We start from the raw sequence: 26,488 nt of genomic DNA, 5'->3' as shown, positions 1-26,488 counted from the left end.
AATGGCTTAAAGTATATAGTTTGAATGGCTGAGAGAATGCTGATACCACTAAAAGAAGAAATTGGAATAAAATGTTTCTGGGGATAAGGCATCAAGATAATGTTAAGTTCTAATTTAATCATGTTGAGGCTGAGGCAACTTTGGAGATACGCAGGCTGTTGCAGATATGGACTGGAACTCAGGTTGGAGAATATCAACCCATTTAAATGACAGATTATAGAATATGGAGAAGGAAAGAGTAGAGAATATTAGAAATGTTCATAGTTGGGTGGTAAGAGGAGAAAGATAACACAGAAGAGCGATGAGAAAATAAAGGACAGAAGAAAAGACAATTTCAGTAAGGAAGGCAGTGGTTTATGAAGGCCAGGGTCAAGAAAGAGGTCTTCAAATTTGTCTAGGGAGATAGCAACTGGTGGCCTTGTATAGTGTGGTTAGCAGTACAGACAGTGATGGAAAGAGTGACTCAAGATGAGGACAGACAGGTAGGCAGGCCCTTGTAGGTCATGTTCAGGATTTTGGTTTTTAAGAGCAATGGGAAATTACTGAAGGAGATTAAGCAAGGTCGTATGTATTTGAAAATTTAAAAGATCACTCTGGTTGCTAGATGGAGAGATGAAGAAAGCAAGAGATGCTAGGAGACCAGCTAAAAGTTTCCTGTAGTAGCCGAGGTAAGAGATGATAACCTGAACTAGGTTGGTGATGGTGGAAGATGAGAAAAAATGAATGGACACGATATTTAGGAGGTAGAATTGACAGGACTTAGTAATAGAAATGGGAGTGAGGGAGGAGTTGAGGATAACTCCTAGATGTCTAGCTTGGATAACTACAAGAATGACAGTGCCATTCAACGAGTTAGGGAACTCAAAGAGTTTTATTTTCATTTGCATTAACTACCCTCCTGTTCAGCACTGCTCAGGTGAACCATTAATCTTCAACAAAGAAATGCATCTATGCAGCTACTCACCCCGATGCAACACAGGCTTGCCTATGGTAATATACAAACCAACTCCAGCAAATAGAGGTGTTTGCACTTACGACTTTCTCGCGCTCATATCTGAAGCCAGTTTTCTCTGTCCTTAAGATCTTAATAAATATAGCGATCATACATATCTCTAACAAAATTGCAGATGTTCTGGAACACAAATGCCATCTTTTCAAGTTCTCTTCAGGGGTCCTGAAGTATATCAGCTTTACTGAGATACAATTCACATACCATACCATTTACCTATTTTGAAGTGTACAATTCAACAGCTCTTAGTATACTTACAGAATTCTGCCACCACTACCACAATCAATTTTAGAATATTTTCATCCCCCTAAAAGGAAACAACTGTGCCCATTAGCAGTCAATACCCATCTCCCCCCCAGTCCCTTGGTAACCACTAATCTAATTTCTGTCTTTTATAAATTGGACCATTCTGGACATTTCAGATAAATGTCCTAAGTCATCTTTCATTTAGCACAATGTTTTCAAGGTCCATGTTGTAGCATGTATCAACACTTCATTTTTTTAATGGCCATATGACATTTTGTTTATCCATTCATCAGTTGGTAGACATTTAGGTTGCTCCCATTTTTGGCTATTATGAATAATGCTGCTATGAACATTTCTATATATGTCTTTGTTTAGCATTTGTTTTAATTTTTTATGGGTATATACCTTGAACTGAAATTACTGGGTTATGTGGTAACTCCATGTTTAACCTTCTAAAGAACTTAGCCAGACTGTTTTCCAAAGCAGCTGTACTACTGTAGAGTAACACAGTGTATGAGATCACCAATTTCTCCACATCCTTGTCAATACTTATTATTGTATGTCTTTCTGATTATACCCATCTTAGTGGGTATCAAGTGGTAGATCACTTTTTTTTTGATCACTGTGTTCTGATGTGCCTATCTCTGATGACTAATGATGTCAAGAATCTTTTGTATGCTTACTGGTCATGTGAATATGTTCTTTGGAGAACTGTCTATACACATCCTTTGTCCATTAAAAAATTTGTTTTTATATTGTCAAGTTGTAAGAGCTCTTTCTATATTCTAAGCACAAGTCCTTTAACAAATGTATCATTTCCCAACATTTACTGCCCTTCTGTGGGTTGCCTTTTCACTTCCTTGATGGTCCTTTGCCGAAAAATTTTAATTTTGCTATTATCTAATTTATTGATTTTAAAAATTTTATTGCTTGTGCTCTTGGTGTCAAGCAATAAAACTGGACATGGAACAACAGACTGGTTCCAAATTGAGAAAGGAGTATCTCAAGGCTGTATATTGTCACCCTGCTTATTTAACTTATATGCAGAGTACATCACGTGAAATGCCGGGCTGGATGAAGCACAAGCTGGAATCAAGATTGCAGGGAGAAATATCAATAACCTCAGAGATGCAGATGACACCACCCTTATGGCAGAAGTGAAGAAGAACTAAAGAGCCTCTTGATGAAAGTGAAAGAGGAGAGTGAAACAGCTGGCTTAAAACTCAGCATTCAAAAACTAAGATCATGGCATCCAGTCCCATCACTTCGTGGCAAATAGATGGGAAAACAACAGAAACAGTGAGAGACTTTATTTTCTTGGGCTCCAAAATCAGTGTAGATGGTGATTGAAGCCATGAAATTAAAAGATGCTTGCTCATTGGAAGAAAAGCTATGACTAACCTAGACAGCATATTAAAATGCAGAGACATTACTTTGCCAACAAAGGTCCATATAGTCAAAGCCATGGTTTTTCCAGTATTCATGTATGGATGTAAGAGCTGGACCATAAAGAAGGCTGAATACTGAAGAATACTTTTGAACTGTGGTGTTGGAGAAGACTCTTGAAAGTCCCCTGGACTGCAAGAAGATCACATCAGTCAATCCTAAATATTCATTGGAAGGACTGATGCTGAAGCTGAAGCTCCAATATTTTGGCCACCTGATGTGAAGAGTCAACTCATTGGGAAAGACCCTGATGCTGAGAAAGACTAAAGGCAGGAGGAGAAGGGGACGACAGAGGATGAGACATGAGTTTGTGCAAGCTCCAGGAGATGGTAAAGCACATGCTACCATGTGGACTGGCATGCTACAGTCCATGAGTTCACAAAGAGTCAGATATGACTGAGCGACTGAACAACAATAATGACAAAGGAGGCATAATATATAATGGAGACAAGGAGTCTTTAGCAAGTGGTGTTGGAAAAGCTGGACAGCTACATGTAAATCAATAAAATTAGAACACTCCCTCATACTATATACAAAAATAAACTCAACATGGTTTAAAGACCTAAATATAAGACCTGACACCAAAAAACTCCTAGAAGTTAACATACGCAAAACATTACCTGACATAAATCACAGCAATGTTTTCTTTGGTCAGTCTTCCAAGGCAAACAAAATAAAAACAAATTATAAGGAAAACATCAATAAAACAAAAAGACAACCTACAGAATGACAGAAATTATTTGCAAATAATTCAACAAACAATGGTATAATATCTGAAATATAAGAAGTTTATATAATTCAGTATCAAAAAGCTCAATAGAAATTGTCAGAAAACTTAAATAGACACATCTCCAAAGAAGATGTACAGATAGCCAATAGGCACATGAAAAGATGCTCGAGATCATTAATCACTAGAGAAATGCAAATCGAAACCACAATGAGTTATCATCGGTCAGAATGGCCATCATCAAGAAATCTACAAATAATAAATTCTGGAAAGGGTGTGGAGAAAAGGAGACCTTCCTACACTGTTGATGAGGATGTAAACTGGTGGCACCACTATGGAAAACAGTATGGAGTTTCCTTAAAAAACTAAAAAGAGAGTTATCACATGATCCAGCAATATCACTCCTAGGCATATATGTGGAAAAGATGAAAACTCTATTTTGAAAAGATACATACACCCCAATGTTCATAAACAACATTATTTACAATAGTCAAAACAAGGAAACAACTCAAGTGCCCATCAATATACAACTGGCTTAAGAAGATGTGGAATATATACATCCAATGGAATATTAGCTATAAAAAAATGAAATAATGCAATTTGCTGCAACATGGATGGACCTAGTGAATATCATACTAAGCGAAGTAAGTAAGAGAGAGAAATACAAATATTATATGTGGAAGGTAAAAAATAAAACAAATGAATCTACATACAAAACAGAAACAAACTCATAGAGAAAACAAACTTGGGGTTACCACAGAGGGAGAAAAGGAGGGAGAGATAAATTAGGAGTACTGGATTAATGGATACAGACTACTATAGGTAAAATAAATAAGTACCAAGGTGCTACTGTATAGTGCAGGGAACAATATTCAATATCTTATAATATCTGAAATTAACACAATATTTTAAGTCAACTAAACTTTAATGTAAAAAAAAGAGACTGAAGGGAGAGGTTCAAAAAGGAAAACCATGAACACAATTCTTCTTATGAACACAACAAATTTACAGCTATATTTGGAATGATTTTACTTTGAAAAAGACCTGAAAACTAGATGGACAGCACTTTCCCAAACAAAAGATAAAGGAGACACTTTGAAACAGGTAGGAGAGGCAGAGACATGGTCTTGCCTGGGATTCCACTCTAGGAGCAGTGTACCCACAGTTGTGAGGGATACCAAAATATGGAATTTTCCCTTGAGGAGTGAAGAGATTGAACCCCAGAACAGGCACCCCAACCCCTGGATCCAGCAACAGAAAGACAAGATCCCAAAATGTCTGGTTTTAAAAATCAATGGGGATTAAGAGTTCCAGGAGAATTGAAGAACTATAGGGAATGAAGAACCTGCATTTAAATGGTTCATAGACAATCCCATTCACACTGAGATCCAGAGGAAAAGCAACAGTTTGAAAAGCACCTAAAGTAAGGGAGACCTACTTACTGATCTTACAGCAGCTACTGGGGAGGCAGAAACTTCCTGAGACTTTCTCTAGGGACAGAAGCATATCCTAAACTGCTGGTGACTAAGCTGGTAGATGACATTTTTTGTGTCCACTCTCTAGCCTGGTTACACAATTGTACATGCTCTGCACACCCTACACAACAACCTGGCTGGGTGAGCACCCTGAGCACTTGCCTACCTCACACAACAGCTGTACTATACATGGACTGGGTGAGAACACCGCCCCCCACCCTCCTGAGTGAAGCAGTTGCAATGCAATGAGATCAGGCAGTTATCCTGTGCTTTCCACCTGCACAGCAATCTTACCACAGCTGGGCCAGGGGAGCACCCTGAGCCCAGCCCCGATATAACAACTGTTCTTCAACCAGGTCAGCATGCACCCCATCTTCAACCTTCCACGCAACAGCTGTGCTACAACTGAGGGCATAAGCACACACACTTTGCCTCACTCTCCCCATTAGCAGCTGTGGCCCCACAAAAACCCACATAAGGGACATCTCTTTAGTGCTTGGCTCTGAGTCCAGGGAAGAATGTGTTTCCAGGCTCCATAGATCATCTATTACACAAGAACTCTCATTCAAGACCAGGAGAGGTAGCTATTTTGCCTAATATATGTAGATAAGCATAGCATCTTGCCTGGAAAATCCCACGGATGGGGAAGCCTGGTAGGCTACAGACCATAGGGTTGCAAAGAGTCAGACACGACTGAGCAATTTCACTTCATTTCACTTCACTTAAAGCACAGAGTCAGACAAAATGAGGATATAAAAGAAAATGTTCCAAGCCAAAGACCAAATCCCCAGAAAAAGATTTTAATGAAAAGTACATAAACAATCTACCTTATAAAGTGTTTAAAATAATGGTTAAAAAGATGCTCACCAAACTCAGGAGAATAATAGAGAAGAAAATATTACTATAAGAAAGAACCAAACAGAAGTTATAACTGAGCTAAAAATGCATTTCAGGGATTTAACAGCAAATTAGTGAGCTGGAAGATAAAGTAATGGAAATCACTTAGAGCAACAAAATGAAAAAAGAATTTAAAAAGTGAATTTAAAAAAAAGTAAAGATATTTTAAGGGACCTCTTAGATAAACATCAAGAATATTATTAGTCACATTAAAGGGGTCCCAGAAGGAGAAGAGAGAGAAGAAGGGCCAGAAAAATTACTTGAAGAAATAATGGTTGAAAACAACCCCCATCTAGGAGAGGAAACAGACATCTAGGTCCAGAAAACCCAGAGAGTTACAAATAAGATGAACCCAAAGAAAACCACACCAAGATACAGTATAATTAAAATGGTAAAAGTTAAGGATAAAGAGAGAATCTTATAAGCAGCAAGAGAAAAAACAACATTACATTCAAGGGAAACCACATAAGACTATTAGCAGATATTTCAGCAGATAATTTGCAAGTCAGAAGGGAGTGGCAAGACATATTGAAAGTGCTGAAAGGAAAAAATTTTCAACCATGAATTTTCTACCCAGTAAGGTTATCACTCAGAATTGAGGGAGTGATTAAGAGATTTCCAGATAAGCAAAAGCTTCAACTCTTTTAGGAATTCATCACTAAGCATGCCTCACAAGACATGTTAAAGGAATTTCTCTAAGCTAAAAAAAAGGCAGTAACTGATAAAAAGGAAACATATAAAAGTAATACTCTCACTGGAAAAAGGTAAATGTATAGTAAAAGTAGTAGATCAATCACTTATGAAGAAAATATGAAGGTTAAAAGACAAAAGCAGTAAAATTAACTATAATTACAATATTAGTTAAGGGATACATAAAATGAAAATACATAAATGGTGCCATCAAAAATATAAAACTTGTAAAGGATGGAGCAAAAATGTAAGCTTTGGAATGAGTTTAATGTTAATTTACTAACAACTTATAAGAAACTGGTATATACACAGACTGTTACATGTGAACCTCATGGTAACCACAAAGAAAAAAATTATAGGAAACACTCAAAAGAAACATTAAAGAAAGCCACTAAAGCACAAAGGAAGAGAGAAAGAGAAGAAAAAGGGACAGAAAAAAACTACAGAAAGAAATAGGAAATAATTAACAAAATAGCAGTAAATACATACCTATCAATAATTACTTTAAAGGTAAGTATGAAACACTCATAATCAAAAGACACAGAGTGGCTGAATGGATTGAAAAACAGGAACTATACATGCTATCTACAAGCGATTTACTTCAGAACTAAGGACAGACCCAGGCAGTGTGAAGGGATGGAAAAAGATATTCCATGCAAAAGAAACCAAAGAAAGGTAGTGTAGCTATACTCAAATGAGACAAAACAAACTTCAAAATAAAAACTATAATAAAAGAAAAAGAAGGGCACTACATAATGATAAAGAGGTCAGTTCAGAAAGATACAAAGCACCTTATAAGTATATGTGCACCTAAAATATGTAAATCAAGTATTAATGAACCTAAAGGGAGAAACTGAAAACAACCCAATAATAGTAGGGGATTTTAACACCTCACTTACAGCAAGGGATGGATCATCCAGACAGAGAAGCAATGAGAAAATATTGGCCTTAATGACACATTAGTCCAATGGACTTAACAGACATATACAGAACACTCCATCCAAAAGCAGCAGAATAGTCTTCTCGTGCACATGCAACATTCTCCAGGATAGATCACATATTAGGCCATAAAACAAGTCTCAATAAATTTAAGAAGACTGTAATCATATCAAGTGTCTATTCTGACCATGTTGCTGCTGCTGGTGCTGTTAAGTCACTTCAGTCATGTCTGACTCTGTGCGACCGAATAGATGGCAGCCCACTGGGCTCCTCTGTCCCTGGGATTTTCAAGGCAAGAATACTGGAGTGGGTTGCCATTTCCTTCTCCAATGCATGCATGCACGCTAAGTCGCTTCAGTCATGTCTGACTCTGTGTGACCACATGGACAGCAGCCCGCCAGGCTCTACTGTCCATGGAATTCTCTAGGCAAGAACAGTGGAATGGGTTGCCATTTCCTTCTCCATTCTGACCATAAGACCATAAAAAACTCAAGATCAATTACAAGAAGAAAACCAGAAAAACCACACAGATGTGGATATAAAACAACATGCTACTGAAAACCAACTGGCCTTAGAAGAAATCAAAAGAGAACTCAAAATATACCCCAAAAAATAAAAATAAAACATAAATATTATGTACCAAAATCTATGGGATAGAGCAAAAGTTGTTCCATAAACAAACTAAATTTACATGTAAAGAAACCAGAGAAGAAAGAACAAATGAAACCCAAAATTAGTGGAAGGAAGAAAATAATAAAGATCAGAGCAGAAATAAATGAAGTAAACACTAAAAAGATTATAGAAAAGATCAACACAGCCAAGAGCTGGTTCTTTGAGAAGACAAACAAACTTGAGGAGCCTTTAGTTTAGACTAACCAAGAAAAAAAAGAGGACTCAAATAGATAAAATCAGAAATGAAAGAGTAAATGTTGTAATTGATACTACATAAATACAAAGGATCATAAGAGAATAATATGAATAATTATAAGTCAACAAATTGGGCAACCCAGAAGTAATGGGCCAATTCCTAGAAGCATACAACCTACCAAGATTGAATCATGAATAAATAGAAAACTGAATAGATCAATTACTAGTAAAGGAGATTAGATCAGTAATAAAACACCTCCCAACAAACAAAAGTTCAGGATGGAATGGCTTCCCTGGTAAATGCTTCCAAAAATTAAAGATTTACTACCCATCCTTCTAAAACTCTTCCAAAAAATTAAAGAAGAGGGAACATTTTCTAACACATTTTATGAGGCCAGCATTACCCTGATACTGAAAGCAAACAAGAATACCACAAGCAAAGAAAATTACAAGCCAATATTGTTGATCAACACAGATGCAAAAATTCTCAATAAAACAGTAGCAAACCCAAGTTAACAATTCATTAAAAGAATCATACACCATGGTTCAGTGGGATTTATTCCAGGGATGCAAAGATGGTTCAACATCTGCAAATCAATCAATATGATATACCATATAACAAAATGAAGGAATAAAAATTACATCATCTCAGTAGACACAAAAAAAGCATTTGATCAAATTCAACATCCACTTATGATGAAAGCTCAAAACAGTGGGTAGCAAGGGAATGTGCCTCAACATAATAAAAGCTGTATATGACAAAACCATGATCTTAGGTTTTTGAATGGTGAGTTTTAAGCCAACTTTTTCACTCTCCTCTTTCACTTTCATCAAGAGGCTCTTTAGTTCTTTTTCACTTTCTGCCATAAGGGTGGTGTCATCTGCATCTCTGAGGTTATTGATATTTCTCCCAGCAATTTTGATTCCAGCTTGTGCTTCATCCAGCCCAGCATTTCTCATGATGTACTTTCCATATAAGTTAAATAAGCAGGGTGACAATATCCAGCCTTGACGTACTCCTTTCCTTATTTGGAGCCAGTGTGTTGTTCCATGTCCAGTTCTAACTGTTGCTTCTTGACCTGCATACAGAATTTCTCAGGAGGCAGGTCAGGTGGTCTGCTATTCCCATCTCTTGAAGAATCTTCCACAGTTTATTGTGATCCACACAGTCAAAGGCTTTGGCATAATCAATAAAGCCGAAATAGATGTTTTTCTGGAACTTTTTTGCTTTTCCGATGATCCAGCGGATGTTGATTTGATCTCTGGTTCCTCTGCCTTTTCTAAAACCAGCTTGAACATCTGGAAGTTCACGGTTCACGTATTGTTGAAGCCTGGCTTGGAGAATTTTGAGCATTACTTTCCTAGCGTGTGAGATGAGTCCAATTGTGCGGTAGTTTCAGCATTCTTTGGCATTGCTTTTCTTAGGGACTGGAATGAAACTGACCTTTTCCAGTCCTGTGGCCACTGCTGAGTTTTTCAAATTTGCTGACATATTGAGTGCAGCACTTTCACAGCATCATCTTTTAGGATTTGAAATAGCTCAACTGGAATTCTATCACTTCCACTAGCTTTGTTCGTAGTGATGCTTCCTAAGGCCCACTTGACTTTACATTCTAGGATGTCTGGCTCTAGGTGAGTGATCACACCATTGTGATTATCTAGGTCGTGAAGATCTTTTTTGTACAGTTCTTCTGTGTATTCTTGCCACCTCTTCTTACTATCCTCTGCTTCTGTTAGGTCCATACCACTTCTGTCCTTTATTGAGCCCATTAAAATCACTGAAAATGGTGATTGCAGCCATGAAATTAAAAGACACTTACTCTTTGGAAGGAAAGTTATGACCAACCTAGATAGCATATTAAAAACCAGAGACATTACCTTGTCAACAAAGGTCCGTCTAGTCAAGGCTATGGTTTTTCCAGTAGTCATGTATGGATGTGAGAGTTGGACTTTAAAGAAAGCTGAGCACCAAAGAATTGATGCTTTTGAACTGTGGTGTTGGAGTCCCCTGGACTACAAGGAGATCTAACCAGTCCATCCTAAAGGAGATCAGTCCTGGGTGTTCACTGGAAGGACTGATGCTAAAGCTGAAACTCCAATACTTTGGCCACCTGATGAGAAGAGCTGACTCATTTGAAAAGACCCTGATGCTGGGAAAGATTGAAGGTAGGAGGAGAAGGGGATGACAGAGGATGAGATGGTTGGATGGTATCACCGACTCAATGGACATGAGTTTGAGTAAGCTCCTGGAGTTGGTGATGGACAGGGAGGCCTGGTGTGCTGCAGTCCATGGGGTCGCAAAGAGTCAGACACGACTGAGCATCTGAACTGAACTGATGACAAAACCACAGCTAACATCATACTCAATAGCAAAAAGCTAAAAGCTTTTCCTTTAAGATCAGAAACAAGACAAGGATGTCCACTCTCACCTCTTTGATACAAACATAGTTTTGGATGTCTTATTCAGAGCAACTAGGCAAGAAAAAGAAATAAAATTCATCCAAATCAGAAAGAAAAAAGTAAAACCCATGATTTGCAGATGACATGACACTGTACATATAGAAAACCCTAAAGATTGCATCAAAAAACTGTTGGAACTAATAAATGAAATCAGTAAAGTTACAGGATAAAAAATTAATATATAGAAATCTGTGTTATTTCTATACACTAATAATAAACTATCAGAAAGAGAAATTAAGAAAAAAATCCTATATACAATTGCATTAAAAAGAGTAAGATACCTAAAAATAAATTTAACCAAAAAGTGAAAGAACTGTACCCTGAAAAGTATAAGATCCTGATGAAAGAAACTGAAAATAAGCAAATCCATGCTCATAGATTGGAAGAATTAATATTGTTAAAATATCCATAGCACCCAAGCAATCTTAAGATTCAATGCAGTCCCTATCAAAATTCTAATGGCATATTTCACACAACTGGAAAAAAATTTTAAATTTGTTTGGAACCACAAAACAATCCTGAATAGCCAAACAATCTTGAGAAAGAAGAACAAAGCTGGAGGTATATCACTTCCTGATTTCAAAGTATACAATAAAGTGATAATAATTAAATAGTATGGTCCTGGAACAAAAAGACACACAGATCAATGCAACAGATTTGACAGCCCAGTAATAATTCACTCATATAGATAATTTGGGCTTCCCTCATAGTTCAGTTGGTAAAGAATCTGCGAGAGTCATTTCCTAGGCAGGTTGTGAAGAAATGTAGGGGTCCCCAATGAGAGAGGGGTCTGGAATTCTCAAGGAGGAAGAAAGGACAAACTTTTCTTTCTTCTACATTCCTTAGGATTATGTATCCTGCCTGAGGACAGTCTCTGGATTAAACCTGGCTAATCCTGTTATTTTAAAATGTAAATTATGGGAGTAGGCCTGGTCTTTACAAGGATTATATAACAGTAATGTATCCTGCCTGAGGACAGTCTCTGGATTAAACCTTCTGGCTAATTCTGTTATCTTAAAATGTAAATTATGGGAGGAGGTCTGGTGAGGCCTTTACCACCTTCAGACATTCTTTGGATTCTTTGGAGAGTATATAACTCCATTGCTAACACTAAGCAAGCAGGTACTCTTTCTCCCCCCTTCTGATGTCTATGTCAGAAGCTTTCTCTATCTCCTTTATACTTTAATAAAACTTTATTACACAAAAGCTCTGAGTGATCAAGTCTCGTCTCTGGCCCCAGACTGAATTCTCCTCCTCCGGAGGCCAAGAATCCCAGGGTCTTTGTGTGGTTCAACAACTTTTCAAATCTACCTGCAATGCAGGAGACCAGGGTTCGATTCCTGGGTTGCGAAGATCCCTTGGAGAAGGAAATGGCAATCCACTCCAGCATTCTTGCCTGGAAAATCCCATGGACAGAGGAGCTTGGCAGGTTACAGTCCATGGGGTTGCAAGAGTCAGACACGACTTAGTGACTAAACCACCAAACCACCATAGACAATTAATTTACAACAAAGGAGCAAAGAATGGAGAAAGGACAGTCTTTTAAATAAGTGGCATTGAGAATACTGGACAGCCACATGCAAGAGAGTGAAACTATGATACTACCCTATGGCAGAAAGTGAAGAGGAGCTAAAGAGCCTCTTGATGAAAGTGAAAGAGGAAAGTGAAAAGGTTGGCTTAAAGCTCAACATCCAGAAAACTAAGATCACGGCATCTGGTCCCATCACTTCATGGGAAGTAGATGGGGAAACAGTGGAAACAGTGTCAGACTTTATTTTTTTGGATTCCAAAATGACTGCAAATGGTGATTGCAGCCATGAAATTAAAAGACGCTTACTCCTTGGAAGGAAAGTTATGACCAACATAAATAGCATATTGAAAAGCAGAGACATTACTTTGCCAACAAAGGTCCGTCTAGTCAAGGCTATGGTTTTTCCAGTAGTCATGTATGGATGTGAGAGTTGGACTGTGAAGAAAGCTGAGTGCTGAAGAATTGATGCTTTTGAACTGTGGCATTGGAGAAGACTCTTGAGAGTCCCTTGGACTGCAAGCAGATCCAACCAGTCCATCCTAAAGGAGACCAGTCCTGGGTGTTCATTGGAAGGACTGATGCTGAAGCTGAAACTCCAATACTTTGGCCACCTCATGCGAAGAGTTGACTCGTTGGAAAAGACTCTGATGCTGGGAGGGATTGGGGGCAGAAGGAGAAGGGGACGACAGAGGATGAGATGGTTGGATGGCATCACCGACTCAATGGACATGAGTTTGAGTAAATTCCGGGAGTCGGTGAGGGAGGCCTGGCATGTTGTGATTCATGGGGTCTCAAAGAGTCAGACACAACTGAGTGACTGAACTGAACTGAGACACTATCTTACACCATACACAAAAATGAACTCAAAATGGATTAAAGACTTGAATGTAAGACCTGAAACCATAAAAGTCCTAGAAGAAAGCATAGGCATTAAACTCACTGGTCTTAGTGATGTTTTTGTGGATCAGTCTCCAAAGACAAGGAAAACAAAAGACAAACAAATGGGACTACATCAACCTAAAAAGCTTCTTCACAGTAAAGGAAATCATCATCAAAACACAAAAGCAACCTACTGAATTGGGGAAGATATTTATAAATCATATACCTGATAAAGGGTTAATATCCAAACTATATAAACAACTCATACAACTCAAAAAAAAACACAACAACAATTGATTTAAAAATGGGCAGAGGAAACGAAACAAAACAGAAAAATGGGCAGAGGACCTGAGTAGACATTTTTCTAAAGGATACATACAGATGCCCAAGAGGCACAGAAAATGATGCTCAACATCATCATTAGAGAAGTGAAAGTCAAAATCACAATGAGATACTACCTCATATCTATTAAAATGGCTATTATCAAAAAGACAACAAGTGTTGGAGGGCACATGGAGAAAAGACAATCTTTGGGCACTGTTGGCTGGAATGTGCAGTTATTATGGAAAACAGTATGGAGATTATTTTAAAACTTTAGAATAGGTCTACCATGTTATCCAACTATTCCACTTTGGGAATTTATCCCAAGAATATGAAACAATAATTAAAAATGATATCAATATATGTGCCCCATGTTCACTGCAGCATTTATTATTTTTTATGGCTGAGTAGCATTCCACATGTAGACACAATGTAATGCTATTCAGCCATAAAAAATAATACATCTTGCCATTTGTGATAATATGTATTGAGAATATTATGTTAAATGAGTCTTAAGGAAAAAATATGCTATGATTTCACTCATATGTAGAATCTAAAAAATAAAAACAAAACAAATTCATAGATATAGAGATTATACTGGTGGTTATTCACTCATTTGTAGAATCTAAAAAATAAAAACAAAACAAATTCATAGATATAGAGATTATACTGGTGGTTACCAGAGGGGAAGAGCACTGGGAATTGGGCAAAAGGAGTCAATTGTATGGTGATAAATGGTAACTATGCTTTTTGGGGTAAACACTTTGTAGTATATGCCAATGTTGAATTATAATGTTGTATACCTGAAACTTTTAATAAAAAAGGGAACATTAAAAAAGAGAGATTGGCAAAGTAGATGAAAGAAACATGTTGTTTATATGCTATCTACAAAAAATTTACTTCAAATAGGAAGGCTGAAAGTAAAAGGATGGAAATAGGTATATTATGTAAACATTAATCAAAGGATAGAAAGAGCTGCAATATTAATATTAGTCATTATAGACTTCAGAGAAAAGAAAATTACTCATGATATAGAGGGACATTATACAATGATAAAAGGTGAAATCCACAAAGAAGACATAGCAATAATAAATGTGTATGAATCCAATAACAGAGTCACAAAATACATGAAGCAAAAACCAGTAAGCATGAGAAGAGCTAGGCAACTTCACACTTTAAGTCGAATATTTCAACATGTCTACTCAACAAATAATAGAACAATTAGCCAGAAAATAAGGAAACATATACAAGAACTTGGTGACACCATTAACCAGAGAGATCTAATCAACATTTATAGAATACTCTTCCCAACAACAGCAGAATACACATTCTTTTCAAGTGCCCATGGAACATTTGGTAAGTTAGATCATATCCAGGGCCATAAAAAAATCTCAAACATTTTAAATAACTGAAATTATACAAGTTGTGTTCTCTGACCACAGTGGAACAAAACTAGAATTTAATAACAGAAAGATAATAGGAAAATCTGTAAACACTTAGAAACTAAACAATACATTTCAAAGTAATCTATGGATTAAAGAGGAAGTCTCAAGGGAAATTAAAAAAATACACTGAGTTAAATGAAAATGAAAATACAACATAGCAAAATTTGTGGGCTACAGCTAAAGTAGTACAGTAAGGGAAATTTACAGCACTAAAAGCATATATTAGAAAAGAAGAAAAATCTCAAATTAATTTATGTTCCCATCTCAAGAAGCTAGAAAAGAAGAGCAAACTAAATGCAAAGCAAGTAGAAGGAAATAAATAATAAAGATAAGAGCATAAATTAATGAGACTGAAAACACAAAGTAGAGAAAAATCATTGGAGGAGATGGTGCTTTGATAAGGTGAATAAAATTTACTAACTCTAGGCAAGAATGACAGAGAAAAAAGGGAAGATTTAAATTATGAACATCAGAAACAAAACAGTAGATACCACTACAGACACTGCACGCATCAAAATAATAATAAAGGAATAATAATGCAAAGAAGTCTATACACCTAAATTTGACAACTTAGAAGAAACAGGTCACTTCACTGAAAAATATAAATTACCATAAATCATCCAATATAAAATAGATAATGTGAACAGCTCTATAATTATTAAGGAAATGGAATTTGTAGTTTTAAAACTCTTGGAAAGATCTCTAGCTAAACTGCAGAGTTCTACCAAACATTTAGAAAAGACTGACATAGATTCTACACAATCTTTTCCAAAAATATTAAATTTTATGAATCTAGTATTATTCTGATATCAAAACCAAAGACTGTACAGGTAAAAACTACCAAACAATATCCCTCATGAATATAGGGGAAAAAAAACTTAACAATATGCTGGCAAACAGAATTTAGTAATATATAAAAAGAATTTACACTATGACCATGTGGGGTTTATTCCAACAATGCAAGGCTGGTTTAATATTTGAAATCAGTCAATATAACCCCTCATATTAACAGTTTAAAGAAGAAAAATCACATGCTCATATCAATTGGTAAATGAAAAGCATGTGACAAAATTCTGTACTCATTCATGAAACTCAGAAAAAAAGGAATAAGGGAGAACTTTCTTAACTTGATCAAGAGCCTCTACAAAAATCCTATGGCTAACATTATACTTAATGATGAATATCCACTTTCATCACTCTTACTAACATGGTGCTGAAAGTTCTAGTCTGTGCAATAAGGCAAGAAAGGGAAAGAGAAGGCATATTGATCGGAAAGTAAGAAATAAAACCATCCCTATCTGAAGATTAGATGGTTGTTTACACAGAAAATCCTGAAGAATCTTCAAATAAATTGTATTTCTTCATACTAGAAATTAACACATGGACACCATTTACAATCACTCAAAAAAAAAAAAAAAAAAACCAACACACAACCCCCAGAACACTTAGATGTAAATCTAACAACACATATATGGGATTTGTATGTTGAAAATTATATAATGCTGATGAAAGAAATAAAGAATCTAAATAAATGAAGAGACATATCCTGTTCATGGGTTGGAAGATTCAATATAATAAAGGCATCAACTCTTTTTAAAAACTGACATATAATTTAAGATGTCAATTCTTGATATATAGTGTACCAGGTTGGATGTAGCTCCCCCTCCAAATTCATATCCTTCCTGGTACCTCCATCATATGATCATATTTGGAAATAGGGTCACTACAGATGTAATTAAGTTGAGATCATACTGAAGTAGAGTGAACCCTTAATCCAGTAATGGATGTGCACTTATGAGAAAAAGAGAAAGACAGACAGATGGGGAGAATGCCATGTGGTGACAGAGACTGGAGTGATAAATCTATAAGCTAAGGAATGCCAAGGTTTGACAGCAACCACCAAAAGACAGGAAGAAGCAAAGAAGGATCCTCCCCATAGAGCCTATGGAGAGAGTACACCCTGCTAACACCTTGATTTTCAGATTTCTAGCCTCCAGAACTGTGAGAGAATAAATTTCTCCTATTATAAGTTACCCAGTTTGTGGCAATTTGTTACAGCAGTCCTAGGAATCAAATACAGTTTAATGCAATTCCTATCAAAATCCCAGGAGGAATTTTTGTTGATTTAGAGACGATTACTCTAAAATGAATATAGAAAGTCAATGGAACTAGACAGCTTATAACAATTATGCAATAGAACAATAAAGTTGGTGCAATCACTCTACTTGCTTTTAAGACATTATAGTAATCAGGACTGTATGGTACTGGCAGAAGGATTAACACATAGAGAAAATGAAGAACCCAGTAACAGACTCACATAAGTATATCCAACCGATTTTTGTCAAAAGTACAAAAGCAATTTAATGGAGGAAAGACAGCCTTGTCAACAAACGGTGCTAAGACAACTGGATATCGTAAGCGAAAATGAACCTCAACCTAAATCTCACAACTCACACAAAAATTAACTTGAAATGTATTATGAACTTAAATGTAAAACATAAAGCTTAAAAAAAGAGGAGAAAATCTTTAGGATATAGGGCTAGGCACAAAGTATACTAAATACCAACTTGAACTGAAATTCCTAGCAAGAGCAAATAAATAAATAAGATGTGTTCTGATGGAAAGAGTTCTGAAATTGAGGTCAGACAGTTCTAATTCTTTCATTCACTAGTCGTACAAACTTAGGCAAATTGGTAACTTGACATTTTTGAATCTTAAAAATTCTCTCATTTGTAAATCAAGGATAATACGTATTGCCTGCTTCATAGAATTACTGAGGGTGGGGTGGTCAAATGAAATAATGGATGTAAGAATGCACTGTAAAATGTAAAACATGATACTGTGGGCCTGAGGTTTTATGTTTGTGCAACAGCCATTTTGCCACTGTATGGACATACTTGATAAAGGTTATCTGCTTAATAAATAATGAATGAGTGACTGGTCGTCAGAAAAGTCAAACAAGGGCAAATTTTTTTCCCAAGCATTTAAAACAAAAGGGGTGCACACCACATTCAATCAAACAGTAAAAACCAACATATACTATATAAGGAGATAGAGGGTTATTAAATATATGCATAAAAAGCTAACTATTCCATCACGTTTTAGAGAATTAACAATTATGGTGGGAGACTGGTCAAAAAAGTACAAAAATATTAACCTAACAGGCAATTCAAGAGTCAGAGAGATGGAACAGTAATACATTAGACAGAATAAAAGTGGCAAAAACAAAATGCTCAGAGCAGTTCTGACCTTATATAGAGACTATGGAAATTGATCAATTTGAATTTATAGTACAATTTAATTTTAGTTTGTATTCGTTACTATGGCAAACACATCTGAAGGTCCAGATGAGGCTCATGGCTTAGAAATTAAATTATTTCTTCTTCCAAAAGGAAGTTAAGATGAGGAAAAAAAAAAGATGTATGTATCTCCAAAATGTTCAATGCTGAAGTTTTTTTTTAAACTTAAATTCACACTGGCCATAATTACATAGTTCCAAAATTCTGGGTTTCTGCAAGACGATGCTAGTTTGTACCAGGTTGTCACCCTGCTATATTATTCCACCATCTGTTGTGGTTTGCAGACATTTGTATATGAAGAAGCAGTTGGGCAAGTCAGGATCCTTGGATATTAACATGGACTCAAATAATGACTTTTTGTGTGACTTTAAGCAGGCCATTTAACCTTCTTAATATTTTATAGCTCCCTTACAATACCAATACTACCTTACATGTATATGAGCTGCTAAAGTTCACAACACATATTATTATTTCAGTTGATCCTTAGAACCTCAGTGTAGGAGTAAGAGAAAGTATTATTTCCATTTTACATGAGAAAACTAAAGTCAAACAGCAGAGGAAGAATAACCTTGTGCAAAAACAAACAAATAAGAAACCATTTAGACCCTTACCTCATACACCATAAACAAAAATTAACTCAAAATGAATCACAGACCAACATGTATGAAATAAGGGTATAAAAGCTACAAGAAAAAAAATAGAAGAAAATCTTTGTAATTTTGGAATAGGCAAAGACTTCTTATCATGACTAAAAACATGACCCATAAAAGAAAAGATGACAAATTGGGCTTCATCAAAATTCAGAACATTTGCTTTTTAAATAATGCCACTAAAAAATGAAAAGACAAGCCAGAGACTGGGAGATAATACTTACAAACAGTATATTTGATAAAGGATTTGTATCTAGAATACATAAAGAACTCTTAAAACTCACTGAGAATCCAATTTTAAAAATGGGAAAATAATTGAATAGGTATCTTTCCAAAGAACAAATGGTCAATAAGCACATGAAAAAAAGATCAACAGTGTTAGCTACCAAGGAAGTTCAAATAAAAACCACAATGCGCTACCATTACATACCCAGTAGGATGGCTATAATAAAAGAATATGGACAATAAGAAGCACTGATAAGGATGTAAAGAAATTAGAACTCTCATACACTGCTGATAGGAACATAAAATTGATCAACAACTTTGGGAAACAGATTGCAATTCCTCAAAAAGTTAAATACAGAGCATTACCATATAACCCATTAATTCACATACTCTAGAGAATTGAAAACCCTTGAAAACAAAGACTTACCCACAAATGTTCATAGTAGCATTATTTATTACAGCCATGAAGTGGAAACAAAGTATTTATCAACTAGTGAACAAAATGTGGCATACTGATTCAACAGAATAGTATTCTATTTATTCAGCAATAAAAAGGCCATTCCTTTACATTACTGATACATGCTACAGCATGGGTGAACCTCAAAAACAGTAAGCTAAATTGAAAGAAGCCAGACACAAGAGGTCACAAGTATGATTTCATTTATATGAAGTATCTAGAAAGAGAAAATCTATAGAGATAAAAAGTAGATCAGTGGTTCCTTGGATCTGAAAATGGAAGCAGGGATTAACTGCAAACAGGCAATGGGAAACTTTGTGGGTAATGGAAATACTCTTAAAACTGGAGTATGGTGACAGCTGCATAACCATAAATTTACTAAAAATCATGGAATTATACACAAACAATGAGTGAATTTTATGGTATGTAAATTACATCTTAATAAAGCTAATTTGAAAATTACTGAATTAAACCTGCACTGAAGAGAAAATCAGCAGAGGAGGGACTAAAATACAGGTCGTCTTCAGTGTTCCTTCCACTCTATTACCTATCTCAGAAGTGGCAGAGTAACAACAAACTTTTCCAGAGTTAGTATGATCACAAGGAAATAACAATTCTACCACATTTGAAAATGCAAAATAATTAAAAATGCCAGATGGTACACTTTGACTTATTCCATAGTACACTTGTATTAGAAATTTTCTACTTTTAACTATTAATATTTACTTTTCACAAACCCAGGGAAATTTTATAGTATGTAACCACATTTTAAAGTGAATTTATTCACCATAAAACTCATATCAAAAAGCATTATTCTATGTAATTTCTAACACACAAGAAAACTCAATTCTTTAAAATTAGCTTAAAGTTTAATATTGTTTGACTTACGGTTTGGCTAATAAAGATCAGAGCATCTTCAAAATTGCCCCAAATTTCTTCCATGGGACAGAGTTCTGTATTCGGCACCCCATCTGGCACTAAGAGGTTAACCAAGCTGTGCATACATTGGCTGAAAATCAAAAAGAGAAAACTCATCCCATAAGGAAAGAAATCATTGACTTCATGGCTGAGACAAGTAAAATCTGGACCTCATCCCAGACTAAGAGCTTCAAAACACGTCTGTTCTTCCTTCCATTTTATCTGGCCTCCAAGCTCAACGACAGATTTTTGAAGATATAAAAGGGGCTGACCAATCCTTCATTTTATTATGCCTATGGCTGTCTTTCACTTTTTTTTTAGTTTCCTGAACTAAGGAGTTGTGTCTGTTTACTATATTTTATGAGCTGGTTTAATCTACATGCACTTTAAAGCATCTCATTACATTCTCAAATGGGGAAAGGGAATTGGATTTAAACTGGGAATAATTCCAGGAGAACTGTCTCTCATGTCTCAGAAAAGGAAGACTGTTATGAAGTTTTCCAGAGAAAAATCACACAATATCTATTTTCCCCGCATATTGGGAATAGAGAACATAAAATCTCCAATAAATATTATTTTATATTATGTACAGCACTTATTGGTCCTTAAAAGAAAGGTGCTTAGAAAAAAATATGAGGCAAATGTGCCAAAATGTTAGTGTCCGTTAAATTTGAGCAGTGGATACATTGGTGCTTGTTATATTAATCTTTGTACTTTTCTGTACAATCGGCATATTTAGTACTAAAAGAAAGGTACTGACACTTAATCAATAATTTTATTATATATAAAGACTCACAAAAGTAACTTTCTCCTTCTTTTTCTCCTTTGGGACAACCAGATTCCTTCACCTTTGCCTCAGTCTGTAACACAACTCTAAATGTGGAGCTGTTCTGCGGGCTGAGGACTTTTTAGTCCAGGAGTTACAAGAGTACCCCAATCATCTTTTGCACCAGTTGAGTATGATTGATAACAAATGGGACACTAATTATAGCACTTTTGGCTATCAAAAAGCTAGGATTCCATGTTGAATTATATTTACCAACCTGTATCTCACAACATCAATTGATTCCTTCCTTTTGTAGAAAAACAAAGCCTTTTTCAAGGCCTTCAGAGCAATAGAAGGATAGCATGCAGGCATTTCCATGGCCAATGCTACAAGAAGGAAAGCAAAAAGATTGTGAACATCATAATTTCATCCACTGAGTTTTCATCCTAGGTTACAACTTGTTTTCTCTAATGAAACTGACCGGAAACAAATACAAAAACAAACACGAAATTCCAAAAATGAATTTCATAATATGATGAACCCGTGGTGGCTTTCAGAGATAGTTTCTACTTTCTGGGCAGAGTAACATGGTAGGATCACTAGGTTATATATATATATATATGTATTTCCCCCCCGCCCCCCAGTAAACATCAACAGAGAACCTACTGTTTCTGTGACTCAGCACACAGTTATATAGGCGAAATAATAATCTTATGAACCAAAGTGAAGGAGGGGCACATGAAGAAAAAACAGAAAGCAGATCAGTAAAAAGGTACTAATCAAAAACACATTTATATTCTCCACGATCTGCTTTTACTGAAGTGGATCAATAATGAAAGTAGTCAAATCTGAACATCAGAAAACCTCTTAGTTTACCAGATGCATGGTCTTTATAGTTCCAAAAAGCAAAAGAAAAATGTTTTTAAAACATTAAGGTGGGCATGTGTGTGTGCATCTGTAAAGGTAACAGTGGATAATTGAGAACTTACTGGTGGGTGAATGAGAGTGGACTGAGGGTGTGTATATATGAAATGCTGATCCGTTCTGAGCAATGATGAAAAGGTTTTACTATAGACCTTTATAACTATGAAAATTTCTACACTTGATCTGAGCTCAGAATTAATGAAAAAAAAAAAACACTTAGATTTTTACTACAATATACTGTTTCTATCTAATATTAAAAACAGGAAACCCTTGGCATAAGAATACATATCAAAGATAAAACTCTCAAAACTTCTAGATGCATTCACCAGGCTTCTAGAATTGGAGTTCCATTATACAAGGAGCAGTGGTCACCATCACATAGCTATAAGGTATACACCACCAGCTCCATGCTCCTAGAAATTCTGTCTTGGCAAGACAAGGAAAGGCAAATGTGACTCTTGTACATTTGGGGCTATCCAATACCTTTACTAGCCATATACAGGCTCCTGAGGAGGGTGAAAGATATAAAGGGAAGATAATTAGGCCATGTCTTGCAGTATATCCCCACAGAGGCTGAGTCCCCAAATACCACTTATAGCCCAACGAAAAATTTGAGGTTGGCGATTATGTTAAAAATACCACCAATATTTCTCTGTACACTTTAATAAATAAGATTATATCACCTTTGATTAGTGAAGCAGGTGATTATCTATTTCTAGCTAGCTGAGCAAAACTTTCTTAAGTTTGAGCTACTATCCCTATTGTGTAGTTACATTATTTGATTCTACACAAAATAAATATAAGTACCCATTATGAGCAATGCACATGGTTAGGGTTTATAAGTACAACAAATGTAAGTAATTATTATTCATGATTCTAAGGAGCTTATAATTTCATATAAAGAATAAGATAAACACAAATAATTGTAATACAGAATAGTTCAAGAATGCTATTAGAGAAGGAGAACAAAGTTCTATGGGGGTACATTGCTTCCCACCTGGATGAAAGAGAGGAGAGAGAGAAGAAAGAAAAATGTAGTATGATTTAAATGGGTACCAGCCTTCCAAAAACAAATTTAGCTCTTACCTGCCATTGTTTCAAATGCTTTACTTTCCAAAGTAGGTAGTTCCCACACTGGTTCCAGGAAGTGGTCCAGTAATGGGTCATTCAGTTTGGCTCTCACTTCAAACTCATACAGAATAAGCAACGTCTCGCATGGATCTCTTGAGAAGTCCCCTAAGAAAGAGGCAAAAACGCAACATTCTCTGTGATTACATTTCATTATTCTCTGCTATTCTACTCTCTTCTGGGGAGATTTTCCTATTGAGGAAAATTAATTCTACTTACAATTTGAGGTTATCTCAGCTCCTTTAGATATATCTTTTACATTTGTAAATCTATAAACTTACCAATACTTTCACACCCTGAAATGCATTCGCTAAAGTTGTCTACATTTCCTGAAATTATTGCCATGATATTTCTAAATAGCCTGGAAAACTCCTGCTGCTATCTAATTCAAATATAATGTTTGCCTGCCTTACTTTAATGACTGAGTTAACCAGAAGGTCCAGTGAAATATAAAACAACTGTAGTTTTATTTTCAACTAAGTAAGGGAAAGTTTCCAAACTGTTTCACTTAGTCAGTCAGTAATATTTATTTCTTGGTTATTACCATGGGCAGAATCTTGTATCAGGTGGCATATATCATACTATGTAAGTTGGTTTCCAATCACCCTTATTAGACTGAACATTTTCAAAAGTTTTGAGGTATAGCATATATACAATAAACAAGTATATTAATCTTAAAAGTGTGAATTTTAAATCTTAAAACAGTGAATTTTTATGTCTGTTAAAACCCATATAACCACTACCCAAATCATGATAAAGAACACTTCCAACACTCGTGCTCCTTTCCAGTTAATACCACCTTGCAGAGTTAACAACTATTTTGACTTCTATCACTACTGATTGTTATTTTTATTACTGAACATCAGTGACAGCATGTAGAACTATAACCATCTTTTGAATATTGACCTGTATCCTGTGACTTGCTTAATTCATTACTAGTTCCTATAACTCTTTTGGTAGATTCTTTGGACTTTCTATAAAGAGAATTATGTGTCCTCTGCAAATACATATAGTTTTATTTTATCTTTTTCACTCTACACATCTTTTCTCACTATTTTGCTTGCCTTATTGCGTTGGTTAGAACCACCAGGATGATGATGACCAGGAGTAGTGAGACTAGATATTCTTGACTTGTTTACGTCCTTCAGTTCAATCGCTCGGTCGTGTCCGGCTCTTTGCGACCCCATGAATCGCAGCGCCAGGCCTCCCTGTCCATCACCAACTCCCGGAGTTCACTCAGACTCACGTCCATCAAGTCAGTGATGCCATCCAGCCATCTCATCCTCTGTTGTCCCCTTCTCCTCCTGCCCCCAATCCCTCCCAGCATCAGTCTTTTCCAATGACTCAACTCTTCGCATGAGGTGGCCAAAGTACTGGAGTTTCAGCTTTGGCATCATTCCTTCCAAAGCAATCCCAGGGCTGATCTCCTTCAGAATGGACTGGCTGGATCTCCTTGCAGTCCAGGGACTCTCAAGAGTCTTCTCCAACACCACACTTCAAAAGCATCAATTCTTCGGCGCTCAGCTTTCTTCACAGTCCAACTCTCACATCCATACATGACCACTGGAAAAACCATCGCCTTGACTAGACGGACCTTTGTTGGCAAAGTAACGTCTCTGCTTTTCAATATGCTATCTAGGTTGGTCATAACATTCCTTCCAAGAAGTAAGTGTCTTTTAATTTCATGGCCGCAGTCACCATTTGCAGTCATTTTGGAGCCCAAAAAAATAAAGTCTGACACTGCTTCCACCGTTCCCCCATCTACTTCCCATGAAGTGATGGGACTGGATGCCATGATCTTCGTTTTCTGAATGTTGAATTTCTGAACATTTTCTGAATGTTTACGTCATTAGAGAGAAAGTATTCAGTCTTTCATCATTAAAATGACATTAGCTGTAGGTTTTATTTTTTATGGATGGCTTTTATCAGGTTAAGGAACTTCCCTACTATTCCTGTTTAGTTGAGAGTTTCTATAATAAATGGATATTGAATCTTATCACTTAATCTGTTGATATGGTGAATTAACTGAGTTTATAATGTTGAAACCAGGACAAATCTCACTTGGTTAAAATCTGTTAGACTTTGAATTCAATGGGTTATCTGTTTCTTCTTGTGGGAGTTTTAGTAGTTTGACTTTCAAAGGAATTTGTGAGTCTCATCTAACCCTTCAAATTAATGGGCATAAATTTGTTCAGAATATCCCCTTGTTATCTTTTTGTAATGTCTGTAGGATCTGCAGTGATGTCTACACTATCATTCTTGGCATTGTTAATTTGTGTCTTGATCTGCCTGGTTAGAGGTTTCTCAATTGCATTGACAAACAGCAACAACAAAACAGCTTTTGTTTTCATCAATTTTATCAATTGTTTCCGGTTTTAAATCTTATTGACGTCTGCTTATATTATTCCTTTCATTCTGATTAATTTGGTTCAATTTGATCATTTTTCCCTGGTTTTTTAAGGTGAAGGCTTAGATTATTTAAGATATTTTTCTAATTGAGACATTTAATTTTACAAACTTTTGTCTAAACACTACTTTAGCTGTACCTCCAAATTTTTATATGCTGTGTTTTCATTTACTTCCTTTCAAACTATTTCTAACTTCCTCTATGAATTTATCTTTGATCCATTTGATTATTTAAAAGGACATTAAAAAAAACCTGAAGAAACAGAATCACAGACTTAGAGAATAAACTTATGATTGCCAGGGGGAAGGATGGGGGGAAGGGATAGGGGGTTTGTAATGGCCAGGTACACACTGTTATATATTATATGAGTGAAGTAAGAAAAAGAAAGACAAATATCATATAGTAATGTATACACATGGAATCTAGAAAGATGGTACTGATGAACCTATCATCAAGGCAGCAATGGAGACACAGACAGAGAGAACAGATCTGTGGATATGGGGGTGGGGTGGGGAAATGGAATGAATTGAGAGAGTAGCATTGAAAATATATATTATCATATGTAAAATTAGATAGCCCCTGGAAATTTACTGTATGATGCAGGGAGCTCAAATCAGGTGCTCTGTAATAACCTAGAGGGGTGGGATGGAGACTTAAGTGGGAGGGGACATATGGATACCTATGGCTGATTCATATTGATGTTTGGCAGAAACCAACACAATACTGTAAAGCATTGATCCTCCAATTAAAATTAAATAATTTTTTTAAAAAGAAAAAACTGA

The 26,488-nt window shown here is 35.9% G+C and overlaps 1 protein-coding gene and 2 non-coding genes across 4 annotated transcripts in view; 2 read left to right on the top strand and 1 right to left on the bottom strand.

Annotated features, from left to right (window-relative positions):
- The window catches only part of TEX11 (testis expressed 11), a 203,971-nt gene that overhangs the window by 9,345 nt on the left and 168,138 nt on the right, over nt 1-26,488 (bottom strand). For both annotated transcript variants that reach the window (XM_002700044.5, XM_024988612.1), the window contains exons 26-28: nt 23,258-23,407; nt 21,525-21,633; nt 20,452-20,572 (exon numbers count right to left, since the gene is read on the bottom strand). In XM_002700044.5, coding sequence (XP_002700090.2) covers nt 20,452-20,572; nt 21,525-21,633; nt 23,258-23,407 — 380 coding nt within the window. The remainder of the gene's footprint in view (nt 1-20,451; nt 20,573-21,524; nt 21,634-23,257; nt 23,408-26,488) is intronic.
- Nucleotides 22,072-22,151, top strand: LOC112445252 (small nucleolar RNA U2-19). Its single transcript, XR_003033618.1, has one exon. It is a non-coding gene; the product is annotated as a small nucleolar RNA U2-19 (small nucleolar RNA).
- On the top strand, nt 22,294-22,363 carry LOC112445251 (small nucleolar RNA U2-30). Its single transcript, XR_003033617.1, has one exon. It is a non-coding gene; the product is annotated as a small nucleolar RNA U2-30 (small nucleolar RNA).

The sequence above is a fragment of the Bos taurus genome, chromosome X, assembly GCF_002263795.3.
Source record: "Bos taurus isolate L1 Dominette 01449 registration number 42190680 breed Hereford chromosome X, ARS-UCD2.0, whole genome shotgun sequence".
Classification (NCBI taxonomy): Eukaryota; Metazoa; Chordata; class Mammalia; order Artiodactyla; family Bovidae; genus Bos; species Bos taurus.
This window is presented reverse-complemented; position numbering and strand designations above follow the sequence as displayed.